We start from the raw sequence: 14,843 nt of genomic DNA, 5'->3' as shown, positions 1-14,843 counted from the left end.
TAACTCAGTCAAATCTTAGAAATTGTTGCATTTTTTTTGTTCAGTGTAATAAAGGGATTTCATGCATCTACTATCGCATTTGCGGACTAATGCAATATCTGCTACTATTGCTAATGTGATGAGTAGATTTCAGTCATAATTTAGGTTAATCACATAACTCAATCACTGTAAGCAAAACAGATAATTCTGAACAATGCATTTCTGAGCGCGTAATGACATAGTGTAGGATTAAACAGAGACGTTTCTTCTCCTTTCTTTGCACAGGAAAAATGTTGCCTTTTTCTAAACACATTTTATGCAATTCTAATACACTTTATATGACTGGAGGAATAAGCAACATATTTTTCAATACGACAAAAAATAGTAGCCTACTCTGCTGACACTCACAAACAGATGAGTAAAAACAACTATCAACTATGTAACTATCTAATCCAGGCCTACAAAAAGGAGAGTCACAAATTCTACAATATGACATCCATTTAGCCTGGAGGAGGGAATTTGTCTCCCCAAATGTTTGGGGATCCAATGATAAAGGCAAGTGAATATGGTGCACTCATTGGGGATATGGTTGATGCTCTCCTCTGGTGCCAATAAGAGGCTACTGTTTACTCAAATGGGAGTTGAGAAGACAAATTAGAGCCTTTTCTTCTCAGCAATAGCCATTTGCTTTCTAAATTATGTTTTTCCCGTGATTGTAGTTTGAAATATTGAGATCGGCCTAAGCCTACTAAACTTCTTTCCACAGACTGCTGCAACTCAACAATCAACTATTTTGTAGGCTATCTTCCGCCTGCTGCCCAAATGACTAATTTCAATAAAAACAGCTCATTTTTAAAAGAAGCTAATGAATCTCTATGGTCAAATCATATGGTGTTGTATTTGTAATGTTATTTATTTCTGTATAAGGCACAAGTAATTATATAGCTCATTTTGGAAATGTCATTCTATTGACATTAGGCGAAGCGTATCTTCCCCTAGCCTACCGGATGCGCCGCTTATGCCGACATCAATGTATAAGTAGCAGGTGCATAAAACTGGCTGTGAGGCTTACAAGGCCAAGTTCAAATGCCGACATCAAATTTAAAGCAATCGGCGAACTGCCTAAATAGGTTGACCTCAAGCAAGCTGTTGGGTACTGTCTCTGCTCAATGCTGAGAGAAAGGCACAGGCCCTCCGAGCTAATTGCTGCGTAGTCCTAAAGCCAGCCCATAGATACGCTAAACAGCCGTTGCATTTTAATGGCGGATTTGAATGATTTTAGTCAACTTTTTTTGTAGCCTACTTTTAACTTTTTGGTCTTAAAGCTATAGTCAACTGACACACCTGCCTGTGCTACAGCATTGTCCTAAGCAGAGACATTAACATAATCATTTTCATCATCTTCACTGTTAATTTTCTCATGAGACCCCCCACAAACACCATTTCTTTGAGTGTTTCCGTCCTCGTTGACATAGACATCCTCTGATTTCCCATAGCTGTGCCCTTTATCCTTCTCATTTTTCTTTGCACTCTCCAGACCTCTCTGGTAACAGACGTTTTCAACATTAACATAGTCCTCTTCCTTTTCGTTGTCCTCCCCTCTGTTGTGTCTGTTGTCAATACCTGTTGCATAACAGTTCGCTTATGAATATTCGTTACAGGAAACTCAAGGGGGAAAAAGCCTTACAAAGAAAATGATTTCAAAAGTATTTCGGCCGAATTTGAGATGCTGCTTTAACTTGTCAGGCTCAAGGCATAAATCAAGTTCATATTCAGCCTTTGAGTTTACAGTATAGTGATATCACTTACATTCTCCCTGGCCAGTCTCTGTAGATGGCTTTCTGTTCATCCTCGTCCTCCAGCTGACTAGACAGATGGCTAGAAGAAGCAGAATTAGCAGTCCTACCCCACCAGTCCCTCCAGAGACAATGATGGGGACCATGAACGCTGAAGAAAATGTAGGTATATTAAGGTTTAGATCTACAGATCAAGACTTGTAGATGGCAAATTCATAGGATATAAAAACAAACAAAAAAGTGACATGAAGGATTATAAATCTTACAATACTATGATTTTTCTCTCACAATTTTAAATGTGTTTTTTTAGCATGTTTTACTTTACCTCGAATGGTGACAGCTAGTTCACTATTACCCGACCTGAATGACCGGGTGGAGACATTGACTACATAGCTGCAGCTGTACTTCCCCTGGTCTGTATACTCTGCAACAGGGAAGTGGAAGGAGGCAGAGTGGTTGACTGCTGGCTTAGTTTCAGTCTTGTTGGACCCAGAGAAGTCCAGATAGAAGAGGCCTCCAGGATACTGTGGCTGAATGGAGCAGGTGATGGAGAAGCTGTGGCCCCTGACCACCTCTGGCCCCTGAGGTTCCCAAAACATCCCTCCATTTGGAGGACTGAGAGAGATGTTGGGCTGTAGCAGGACCACTGGGAAGAAAGTAAACAGCAATTTGAAAGTCATGTGATTCCATATTCACACCTTCTGACTAAGAAATATGTGTGTGATGGACAAGGTAATCAGTCTCTCGTCCCTATCAAGGCTCTGAATGTTATATATATACAGTGAGCTCCAAAAGTTTTGGGACAGTGACAAATGTTTTGGCTTTGTACTCCAGCACTTTGGATTTGAAATTATACAATGAATATGAGGTTAAAGTGCAGACTGTCCACTTTAACTTGAGGGTTTATTCATCCATATCGGGTGAACAGTTTAGAAATGACAGCACTTCTGTACAACGTCCCCATTTTAGGGGACCAAAGGTATTGGGACAAATTCACCTGCAATTAAAGTCAAAAGCTTTACAACACTTACCCATTCAAGGTTCTCTTCATTTTTACGATTTTCAACATTGTAGAATAGTGAAGATGTCAAAACTATGAAATAATACATGAAATCATGTAGTAAACAAAAAAGTGTTAAACAAATCAAAATATATTTTATATTTGAAATTCTTCAAAGTAGCCACCCTTTGCCTTGATGACAGCTTTGCACACGCTTGGCATTCTCTCAACCAGCTTCATGAGGTTGTCACCTGGAATGCACTTAAATTAACAGGTGTGCTATGTTAAGTTAATTTGTGTAATTTCTTTCCTTCTTAAGGTGTTTGAGCCAATTAGTTCTGTTGTGACAAGGTAGGGGGGTATACAGAAGATAGCCCAATTTGGTAAAAGACCAAGTCCGTATTATGGCAAGAACAGCTCAAATAAGCAAAGAGAAACAACAGTCCATCATTACTTTAAGACTTTTCATATTCCAATTGTTTTGTCTTTGTTTTCTACACACCTGGTTTCAATTCCCCCATTACATGTTCATTATTTAACCCTCTGGTTTCCCCCATGTTTGTGTGCGTGTTTGTTCTATTGTTCAGGCTGTTACTGACGGCCGATATTTTGTTGCCGGGTTTTGTTATTATGCCCGTTTATTTTGTTGTACCGGTATTTTTCCCGCACCGTAGTATTGTGTTTATACTTGTGTTGTCTTGTATTAAATACCTTGTCCACGCATCTCAGCTCTCCTGCGCCTGACTCCTTTCACCAGTTACCCACAGCCTTGATAATAAGCAAATAGGTCAACTGTGATAAGAGTTAATCAGGGTGATTTTTCCACAAATAGACAGGTATTTTCCTTTCCATGGTAGCAAGATCTTATCTATTTTTGCTAACTTTATATAAAATGTATTGGAGTGAGATCATTTCTTTCTTTCGGGATATGTATACCGAGTACGTCCACATCCCCGTCAGACCATTTTATTGGTAAACTACATGGTAATGTAAAAGTTGTATTTTTGTGATCCAATACGTAATATCAAAATTTGGTTTTAATCCAGGGAGGTTAGCAAAAGTATCTAGATCCCCTTTGAGGCTGTGGAGGGATTCTAATTGTGGGTTTAAAAGAAAATATGAATCATCAGCATACAATGACACCTTTGTTTTTAAGCCACGGCTATCTAATCCATTAATATTATTGTTAGATCCTATTTTAACAGCTAACATTTCAATGGCAATAATAAATACATGTCGATAGTGGACAACTTGTTTTATTCCTCTTGACAGTTTAAAACTTTCTGAGATGTAGCCATAATTGACTATTTTACACCTAGGGTTACTACTATACATAACTTTAACCCATTTTATAAGCGATTCTCCAAAATTTAAATATTCTAGGCATTTATATATATATATATATCCAATTGTACTTTATCAAAAGCCTTTTCAAAATCTATTTCATAGTATTCTATTGTTTCCAGTGCTTGTCTTACATTATCTCCAATGATTCGTCCATGAAAAAAAATGTTTCTGATTAGGATGAATAATATCTGACAATAACTTCTTAATTCTATGCACCAAGCATTTAGCTAGAATTTTTGGTGTAAGAGGCCTCCATTTTTTTAAATGGACTGGATCTATCTATCTATATATATATATACAGTGGGGAGAACAAGTATTTGATACACTGCCGATTTTGCAGGTTTTCCTACTTACAAAGCATGTAGAGGTCTGTAATTTTTATCATAGGTACACTTCAACTGTGAGAGACAGAATCTAAAACAAAAATCTAGAAAATCACATTATATGATTTTTAAGTAATTAATGTCATGCAATAAAATGCAAATGAATTACTTAAAAATCATACAATGAGATAAAAACAGACCTTCTTGTTGTGTGCTCAATGATCTAACATTTATATAGGAGTGGTAATAATATGCTAATAATGGTCCTCTGAGTATATCAAAAAAGTTTGGAGTTTTCCTAGCCTTAAAGGCTTTAATTGCATCAAGACGTAATTTGGCTTTCACATGAGTATTTCTGTACAGATGTTAATTTTACATTATTAATAGGAAGAAAATCCATACAATTAGCTTTGGTTAGCAGAAAACTGAAATGAAAACATATTCTTAAAGTACTTTACTTCCTCTTTCAAAATATCATTCGGTGAATCATGTGTGACTCCTTCATTTGTAACAAGTTTCAATAACAAAATAGTAGCATTTCTATGTTGAAGATTGAAGAAGAATTTGGTTAATTTTTCCCCATATTCTATCCAGTTCACTTTATTTTTATAATATATTACACTGGATCTTTTTTGAATAATTTCCTCCATTTCTTTTCCCTCAAACTTATTCTGTGCCTCTATGGTACAGTTTTTATTGCTATCTAACTGTACTGTTAGATCTAAATTTATTTTGTTTTATAGATGAGTACTGAATTGCATGGCCCCTAAAGGCACATTTAAAAGTGCCCCATACAATAAGGGGATCTGCTGTACCTATGTTATGAAAAAGTAAGTTATAAATTCTTCTGTCCTAGTTATAAACAAGTTATCATGCAGTAGGCTTTGGTTCAATTTCCAAAATCCTCGCCCACGTAAAAATTCTGTAAGAGTAATAAATATACCAACTATGTGATGATCCGGGCCGCATTCTGTCCCCTATCAAAACTTTTTTAATCTTTTGGTGCCAGAGAGAATGACATGAGAAAGTAATCAAGACGACTAGCTTAATTAAGCCTCTGAACCCTACCCGGCCAAAACATAGAAATACAAATAATAGAACATAGAATACCCACCCCAATTCACACCCTGACCAAACCAAATAGAGACATAAAAGGATCTCTAAGTTCAGGGCATGACAGTACCCGCCCCCAAAGGTGCGGAATCCAGCCACAAAACCTGAACATATAGGGGAGGGTCTGGGTGGGCATCTATCCGCTGTGGCGGCTCAGGTGCGGGAAGCAGACCCCGCTCCACCACTGGCTCACCCCACTTTGGTGGCACCTCTGGTGCGGGGACCCTCGTCACCGACCCCGGACTGGGGACCCTCGTAGCGGGCCCCGGACTGGGCACCCTCGCTGTGGTCCCCGGACTGGGCACCCTCGCTGTGGTCCCCGGACTGGGCACCCTCGCTTTCAACACTTTTGAAATGTACAGCGGCAGAATTCAGAACATGGGCCATTCTTACAGTTCTCCCTGTACAACAAGTCAGAACCATATGATAAATAAAGGGGGCATATATAAACAGAAAATGAAAGCTCTTACAATATTCGATGATTCCATTTCTCTAAAACAGGTTATAGACTACATGTGGCACCACCAAGTTAGACAGTAGGTGAAATTAAGAGGTGAAAATAGACCAAATTATTAGGGTGAGGAACAATGAACGCTGTAAATGATGTGCGCTGAGAGTCGGGACGGAAGTTCAGGGAGTGAGTGTTTTAATAAATAAAAACAACATAACATAATAATAAGAAACAGGAACAACACACAGACAAAACAGAAACAGAAACAATAACGACTTGGGAAGGAACCAAAGGGAGTGACATATATATAGGGAAGGTAATCAAGGAAGGGATGGAGTCCAGGTGAGTCTGATGACGCGCAGCTGCGCATAACGATGGTGACAGATGTGCGCCATAACGAGCAGGCTGCTGCCCTAGAGGCCGGAGAGGGAGCACACGTGACACACTCCGTCTGGGTCTTTGTGTGTCAAAAAAAGAAACTCGGCATATAACACTGTTTGACGTGTTAAATGAGCTTTTAATTTGATACGTCAAATAACACTGTTCTATTATAGAATGTTGTGTGTGCTGAATGTGCAAGCCAGGCACCACCACTACTATCAGTAGCACTGTCCAAAGCTGTACAAAAAGAAAGTAAACAAGCACACACCGGCCGCAGACGGTGTGTTTACAATACTGCATTGGTGAAAATAGACCAAATTATTAGGGTGAAGCACATGGGCTACTAACAGTTTACTACACAACATACACTTAGTGTTACTTTCTTAGCTACAGGATACATATCATTCTGGAATCCTACATCATTTTCCCCAGTTTGAGCTGTTTATTCCCGACTTCCCAGTTGCAATGCTTGCAGTTAGCCACTGTCACTGATTCCTTCCAAACCACTCATTGTTGAATTTGCAATCTGCAAATTGTTGTGTAATGTTTATGCCCAATGGCTGATGAGCACCGGTACGTTTTATCTATATTTTCTCTTCATTATTTCTCTTCAAATGACAAGGATTAAAAAGGATTTGCCAGTAGACTTGATTCATGCTGATGACTGCTAAGATTGTGAAAGTAAGATGTTGACATGATCAGTCCAATCAAAGCTACTGTACATATATCGTGATTTGACGTCATTTCTGTAGCCAATGACCGTGAGCCTTCTTTGAAGGGCACTTGTAATGTACAGTTGAAGTCGGAAGTTTACATACACTTAGGTTGGAGTCATTAAAACTAGTTTTTCAACCACTCCACAAATTTCTTGTTAAATTTACAAACTATAGTTTTGGCAAGTCGGTTAGGACATCTACTTTGTGCATGACACAAATAATTTTTCCAACAATTGTTTACAGACAGATTATTTCACTTATAATTCTGTCACGTTCGTCCTAAGGATTAGACCAAGATGCAGCGTGGTATGGTTCCATCCTTTATTATGGAATAGAAAACTTCAAAGAATAAAAACAACAGGGGGAACAAACGAAACGTGAAGCTAATATAATGCTCTCAGGCAACTATACATAGACAAGATCCAACAAAGTACAATGGGAAATGGCTACCTAAATATGATCCTAGATAACCCAGCCTTAAGTCACACCACGACCTAACCAACATAGAGAATAAAAGCTCTCTATGGTAAGGGCGTGACAAATTCACTGTAATCACAATTCCAGTGGGTCAGAAGTTTACACCAGCTCTGTCAGGAGAAATTGGCCAAAATTCACCCAACTTATTGTGGGAAGCTTGTGGAAGGCTACCCAAAACGTTTGACCCAAGTTAAACAATTTAAAGGCAATGCTACCAAATACTAATTGAGAGTATGTAAACTTCTGACCCACTGGGAATGTGATGAAAGAAATAAAAGCTGAAATAAATATTTTTCTCTACTATTATTCTGACATTTCACATTCTTAAAATAAAGTGGTGATCCTACCTGACATAAAACAGGGGATTTTTACTAGGATTAAATGTCAGGAATTGTGAAAAACTGAGTTTAAATGTATTTGGCTAAGGTGTATGTAAACTTCGACTTCAACTGTAACTCTATGGCAGGACTCAAAGGGCTGAAATGTTGGATGTCTACCCTTTCTAAGGAACTCTTAAGGATCCGCCCCTTTTTTAAAACATTTTTTGCCTAAAATGACATGTCCAAATCTAACTGCCTGTAGCTCAGGACCTGAAGCAAGTTTATGCATATTCTTGATACCATTTGAAAGGAAACACTTTGTGAAATGAATTTAGGAGAATATAACACATTAGATCTGATAAAAGGTAATACAAAGTAAAAACCAATACGTTTTAAAAAAACACATTTGTACCATCATCTTTGAAATGCAAGAGAAAGGCCATAATGTGATTGGCGATTGCGTAAGGTCCCCATGAATGATAGAACACTGATCCAATCATGGCACAACGTTCCTATTTTCTGCTGGCCCACTACAACACCCCAGAAAGCACTGAGCTATGCTGAAACACCTGCACTATTAATGTCAAAATAACATACAAAATAGGCAAGCCCTCCCGCAAAAAAATTATGTTTAGGCAAGCCCCACCACATGCCCTGAATGATGGGTCGCCACTGCTTGAGACAATAAGCAAATCAAATCAAATCAAATCAAATTTTATTTGTCACATACACATGGTTAGCAGATGTTAATGCGAGTGTAGCGAAATGCTTGTGCTTCTAGTTCCGACAATGCAGTAATAACCAACAAGTAATCTAGCTAACAATTCCAAAACTACTACCTTATAGACACAAGTGTAAGGGGATAAAGAATATGTACATAAAGATATATGAATGAGCGATGGTACAGAGCGGCATAGGCAAGATACAGTAGATGGTATTGAGTGCAGTATATACATATGAGATGAGTATGTAAACAAAGTGGCATAGTTAAAGTGGCTAGTGATACATGTATTACATAAAGATGCAGTAGATGATATAGAGTACAGTATATACGTATACATATGAGATGAATAATGCCGGCTCTACGCATCTGGTCCCCAGTGCGTCTCCTTGGGCCGGCTTACATGGCACCAGCCTTGCGCTCGGTGTCTCCGGTTCGCCTGCATAGCCCAGTGCAGGCTATTCCACCTCGCCGCACTGGCAGGGCAACCGGGAGCATTCAACCAGGTAAGGTTGGGCAGGCTCGGTGCTCAAGAGCTCCAGTGCGCCTGCACGGTCCGGTCTATCCAGTACCACCTCCACACCCCAGCCCTCCGGTAGCAGCTCCCCGCACCAGGCTTCCTGTGCGTGTCCTCGGTCCAGTACCACCAGTACCAGCACCACGCATCAGGCCTACAGTGCGCCTCGCCTCTCCAGCGCTGTCGGAGCCTTTCTCCTCTCCTGCGCTGCGCAGCCAGAGCTGCCAGTCTGCATGAAGCAGCCAGAGCTGTCAGTCTACATGAAGCAGCCCGCGCTGCCAGTCTGCATGAAGCAGCCAGTCTACATGGAGCAGCCAGAGCTGTCAGTCTGCATGGAGCAGCCAGAGCTGTCAGTCCGCATGGAGCAGCCAGAGCTGTCAGTCCGCATGGAGCAGCCAGAGCTGTCAGTCCGCATGGAGCAGCCAGAGCTGTCAGTCCGCATGGAGCAGCCAGAGCTGTCAGTCCGCATGGAGCAGCCAGAGCTGTCAGTCTACATGAAGCAGCCCGAGCTGCCAGTCTGCATGAAGCAGTCAGTCTACATGGAGCAGCCAGAGCTGTCAGTCCGCATGGAGCAGCCAGAGCTGTCAGTCTACATGAAGCAGCCCGAGCTGCCAGTCTGCATGAAGCAGCCAGTCTACATGGAGCAGCCAGAGCTGTCAGTCTGCATGAAGCAGCCAGAGATGTCAGTCTGCATAGAGCAGCCAGTCTGCATGGAGCAGCCAGTCTGCATGGAGCTGCCAGTCTGCATGGAGCTGCCAGTCTGCACGGAGCTGCCAGTCTGCACGGAGCTGTCAGTCTGCACGGAGCTGTCAGTCTGCACGGAGCTGTCAGTCTGTAAGGAGCTGCCAGTCTGCAAGGAGCTGCCAGTCAGCACGGAGCCGCCAGAGCGGTCAGTCTGTAAGAAGCCGCCAGAGCTGTCAGCCTATATGGGGCAGCTAGTGCCGCCAGTCTGCCCAGCGCCGCCAGTGCCCCCAGTCTGCCCAGCGCCGCCAGTCTGCCCAGCGTCGCCAGTCTGCCCAGCGTCGCCAGTCTGCCCAGCGTCGCCAGTCTGCCCAGCGTCGCCAGTCTGCCCAGCACCGCCAGTCTGCCCAGCACCGCCAGTCTGCCCAGCGCCGCCAGTCTGCCCAGCGTCGTCAGTCTGCCCAGCGCCGCCAGTCTGCCCAGCGCCGCCAGTCTGCCCAGCGCCGCCAGTCTGCCCAGCATCGCCAGTCTGCCCAGCGCCGCCAGTCTGCCCAGCGCCGCCAGATCTGCCAGTCTGCCCAGCGCCGCCAGATCTGCCAGTCAGCCAGACTCTTCCAGATCTGCCAGTCAACCAGACTCTTCCAGATCTGCCAGTCAGCCAGACTCTTCCAGATCTGCCAGTCAGCCAGACTCTTCCAGATCTGCCAGTCAGCCAGACCCTTCCAGATCTGCCAGTCAACCAGACTCTTCCAGATCTGCCAGTCAACCAGACTCTTCCAGATCTGCCAGTCAACCAGACTCTTCCAGATCTGCCAGTCAGCCAGGATCTGCCAGTCAGCCAGGATCTGCCAGTCAGCCAGGATCTGCTGAGACCACCAGCCAGCCAGGAGCTGGTAGATCTATTTACCGGCCTGAGCTTCCTCTCACTCCTGAGCTTCCTCTCACTCCTGAGCTTCCTCTCACTCCTGAGCTTCCTCTCACTCCTGAGCTTCCTCTCACTCCTGAGCTTCCTCTCACTCCTGAGCTTTCTCTCACTCCTGAGCTTTCTCTCACTCCCGAGCTTCCCCTCAGTCCCGAGCTGCCTCGGTCCCGAGCTGTCCTTCAGTCCCGATCTGCTCCTCAGTCCAGTGGGGTTCTGGGTGAGGACTACTAGGCCATGGTCGGCGGCGAGGGTGGACTATCCAGGGACGAAGGGAGAGGGGACTAAGACATTAAAGGAGTGGGGTCCACGCCCCGCGCCGGAGCCGCCACCATGGACAGACGCCCACCCGGACCCTCCCTATTGTTTTGAGGTGCGTTCGGGAGTCCGCACCTTAGGGGGGTTCTGTCACGCCCTGGTCAAAGTATTTTGTGTTTATCTTTATGTATTTGGTCAGGCCAGGGTGTGGCATGGGGTTTTTGTAATTGTGGTGTGTTTGTCTTGGGGTTTTGGTGGTGGTATTGGGATTGTAGCTTAGTGGGTTGTCTAGCAAGGTCTATGGCTGTCTGGAGTGGTTCTCAATCAGAGGCAGGTGCTTATCGTTGTCTCTGATTGGGAACCATATTTAGGCAGCCATATTCTTTGAGTTTGTCGTGGGTGATTGTCCTTAGTGTCCTATGTGTACTCGTTGTTAGTTTGCACCAGATAGGCTGTTTCGGTTTCGTTTATTGTTTTTTGTATGTTCGTGTTTTTTTGTTATATTAAACATGGATCGCAATCGACACGCTGCAGTTTGGTCCGACTCTCTTTCATCACCACTAGAAAACCGTTACAGAATCACCCACCACCAACGGACCAAGCGGCGTGTCAACAGGCAGGAGCAGCCGAAAAGGAGATGCTCACCAAGGATTTCTGGTCATGGGAGGAGATCTTCGACGGGAGAGGACCCTGGGCTAAACCAGGGGAGTGTAGCCGCCCAAAGGAGCAACAGGAGAAGAGGCAACAGAGGCAGCAGCAGCAGGAGCAGCAGCAGCTACAGTGGGAGAGGTTGCACCACCTGGAGTTATGGACATGGGAGGAGGAATTGGACGGTAAAGGACCCTGGAATGAGCCTGGAGATTATTGTCGCCCCAAAGCCGAGCTGGAGGCAGCAAAAGCAGAGAGGCGGCATTATGAGGAGCTAGCACGGCAGAGCGGATGGAAGCCCGAGAGTCAGCCCCAAAAATTTCTTGGGGGCTTACAGGGAGTATGGCTATGCCAGGTAGGAGACCTGCGCAAACTCCCTGTGCTTACCGGGGGCTGGAGAGACCGGGCAGGCACCGTGTTATGCTGTGGAGCGCACGGTGTCTCCAGTGCGGGTGCACAGCCCGGTTCGGTATATTCCAGCTCCGCGTATCGGCCGGGCTAGATTGAGCGTCGAGCCAAATGCCATGAAGCCGGCTCTACGCATCTGGTCCCCAGTGCGTCTCCTTGGGCCGGCTTACATGGCACCAGCCTTGCGCTCGGTGTCTCCGGTTCGCCTGCATAGCCCAGTGCAGGCTATTCCACCTCGCCGCACTGGCAGGGCAACCGGGAGCATTCAACCAGGTAAGGTTGGGCAGGCTCGGTGCTCAAGAGCTCCAGTGCGCCTGCACGGTCCGGTCTATCCAGTACCACCTCCACACCCCAGCCCTCCGGTAGCAGCTCCCGCACCAGGCTTCCTGTGCGTGTCCTCGGTCCAGTACCACCAGTACCAGCACCACGCATCAGGCCTACAGTGCGCCTCGCCTCTCCAGCGCTGTCGGAGCCTTTCTCCTCTCCTGCGCTGCCGAAGTCTCCCGCCTATCTAGCGCTGTCGGAGCTTTCCTCATCTCCAGCGCTGCCGGAGTCTCCCGCCTGTTCAGCGCAGCCAGAGCTGCCAGTCTGCATGAAGCAGCCAGAGCTGTCAGTCTACATGAAGCAGCCCGCGCTGCCAGTCTGCATGAAGCAGCCAGTCTACATGGAGCAGCCAGAGCTGTCAGTCTGCATGGAGCAGCCAGAGCTGTCAGTCCGCATGGAGCAGCCAGAGCTGTCAGTCCGCATGGAGCAGCCAGAGCTGTCAGTCCGCATGGAGCAGCCAGAGCTGTCAGTCCGCATGGAGCAGCCAGAGCTGTCAGTCCGCATGGAGCAGCCAGAGCTGTCAGTCTACATGAAGCAGCCCGAGCTGCCAGTCTGCATGAAGCAGTCAGTCTACATGGAGCAGCCAGAGCTGTCAGTCCGCATGGAGCAGCCAGAGCTGTCAGTCTACATGAAGCAGCCCGAGCTGCCAGTCTGCATGAAGCAGCCAGTCTACATGGAGCAGCCAGAGCTGTCAGTCTGCATGAAGCAGCCAGAGATGTCAGTCTGCATAGAGCAGCCAGTCTGCATGGAGCAGCCAGTCTGCATGGAGCTGCCAGTCTGCATGGAGCTGCCAGTCTGCACGGAGCTGCCAGTCTGCACGGAGCTGTCAGTCTGCACGGAGCTGTCAGTCTGCACGGAGCTGTCAGTCTGTAAGGAGCTGCCAGTCTGCAAGGAGCTGCCAGTCAGCACGGAGCCGCCAGAGCGGTCAGTCTGTAAGAAGCCGCCAGAGCTGTCAGCCTATATGGAGCAGCTAGTGCCGCCAGTCTGCCCAGCGCCGCCAGTGCCCCAGTCTGCCCAGCGCCGCCAGTCTGCCCAGCGTCGCCAGTCTGCCCAGCGTCGCCAGTCTGCCCAGCGTCGCCAGTCTGCCCAGCGTCGTCAGTCTGCCCAGCACCGCCAGTCTGCCCAGCACCGCCAGTCTGCCCAGCGCCGCCAGTCTGCCCAGCGTCGTCAGTCTGCCCAGCGCCGCCAGTCTGCCCAGCGCCGCCAGTCTGCCCAGCGCCGCCAGTCTGCCCAGCATCGCCAGTCTGCCCAGCGCCGCCAGTCTGCCCAGCGCCGCCAGATCTGCCAGTCTGCCCAGCGCCGCCAGATCTGCCAGTCAGCCAGACTCTTCCAGATCTGCCAGTCAACCAGACTCTTCCAGATCTGCCAGTCAGCCAGACTCTTCCAGATCTGCCAGTCAGCCAGACTCTTCCAGATCTGCCAGTCAGCCAGACCCTTCCAGATCTGCCAGTCAACCAGACTCTTCCAGATCTGCCAGTCAACCAGACTCTTCCAGATCTGCCAGTCAACCAGACTCTTCCAGATCTGCCAGTCAGCCAGGATCTGCCAGTCAGCCAGGATCTGCCAGTCAGCCAGGATCTGCTGAGACCACCAGCCAGCCAGGAGCTGGTAGATCTATTTACCGGCCTGAGCTTCCTCTCACTCCTGAGCTTCCTCTCACTCCTGAGCTTCCTCTCACTCCTGAGCTTCCTCTCACTCCTGAGCTTCCTCTCACTCCTGAGCTTCCTCTCACTCCTGAGCTTCCTCTCACTCCTGAGCTTTCTCTCACTCCTGAGCTTTCTCTCACTCCCGAGCTTCCCTCAGTCCCGAGCTGCCTCGGTCCCGAGCTGTCCTTCAGTCCCGATCTGCTCCTCAGTCCAGTGGGGTTCTGGGTGAGGACTACTAGGCCATGGTCGGCGGCGAGGGTGGACTATCCAGGGACGAAGGGAGAGGGGACTAAGACATTAAAGGAGTGGGGTCCACGTCCGCGCCGGAGCCGCCACCATGGACAGACGCCCACCCGGACCCTCCCTATTGTTTTGAGGTGCGTTCGGGAGTCCGCACCTTAGGGGGGTTCTGTCACGCCCTGGTCAAAGTATTTTGTGTTTATCTTTATGTATTTGGTCAGGCCAGGGTGTGGCATGGGGTTTTGTAATTGTGGTGTGTTTGTCTTGGGGTTTTGGTGGTGGTATTGGGATTGTAGCTTAGTGGGTTGTCTAGCAAGGTCTATGGCTGTCTGGAGTGGTTCTCAATCAGAGGCAGGTGCTTATCGTTGTCTCTGATTGGGAACCATATTTAGGCAGCCATATTCTTTGAGTTTGTCGTGGGTGATTGTCCTTAGTGTCCTATGTGTACTCGTTGTTAGTTTGCACCAGATAGGCTGTTTCGGTTTCGTTTATTGTTTTTGTAAGTTCGTGTTTTTGTTATATTAAACATGGATCGCAATCGACACGCTGCAGTTTGGTCCGACTCTCTTTCATCACCA

General features: G+C 46.5%; 1 protein-coding gene across 1 annotated transcript; it reads right to left on the bottom strand.

Moving 5' to 3' along the window:
* Positions 1 to 1,169: 1,169 nt before the first annotated feature.
* Positions 1,170 to 2,565, bottom strand: LOC121847210. Its single transcript, XM_042327326.1, has 3 exons — positions 2,101 to 2,565; positions 1,789 to 1,926; positions 1,170 to 1,602 (listed from the first exon to the last, which is right to left on the bottom strand). Exons 1-3 carry the CDS (start codon positions 2,453 to 2,455, stop codon positions 1,346 to 1,348), a joined length of 750 nt encoding a protein of 249 aa, XP_042183260.1. The 5' UTR covers positions 2,456 to 2,565; the 3' UTR covers positions 1,170 to 1,345.
* Positions 2,566 to 14,843: the final 12,278 nt, after the last annotated feature.

Source organism: Oncorhynchus tshawytscha, linkage group LG09 (assembly GCF_018296145.1).
Source record: "Oncorhynchus tshawytscha isolate Ot180627B linkage group LG09, Otsh_v2.0, whole genome shotgun sequence".
Taxonomy (NCBI): Eukaryota; Metazoa; Chordata; class Actinopteri; order Salmoniformes; family Salmonidae; genus Oncorhynchus; species Oncorhynchus tshawytscha.
Note: the sequence above shows the minus strand (reverse complement) of the source record. Positions and strands in the feature narration are given on the sequence as shown.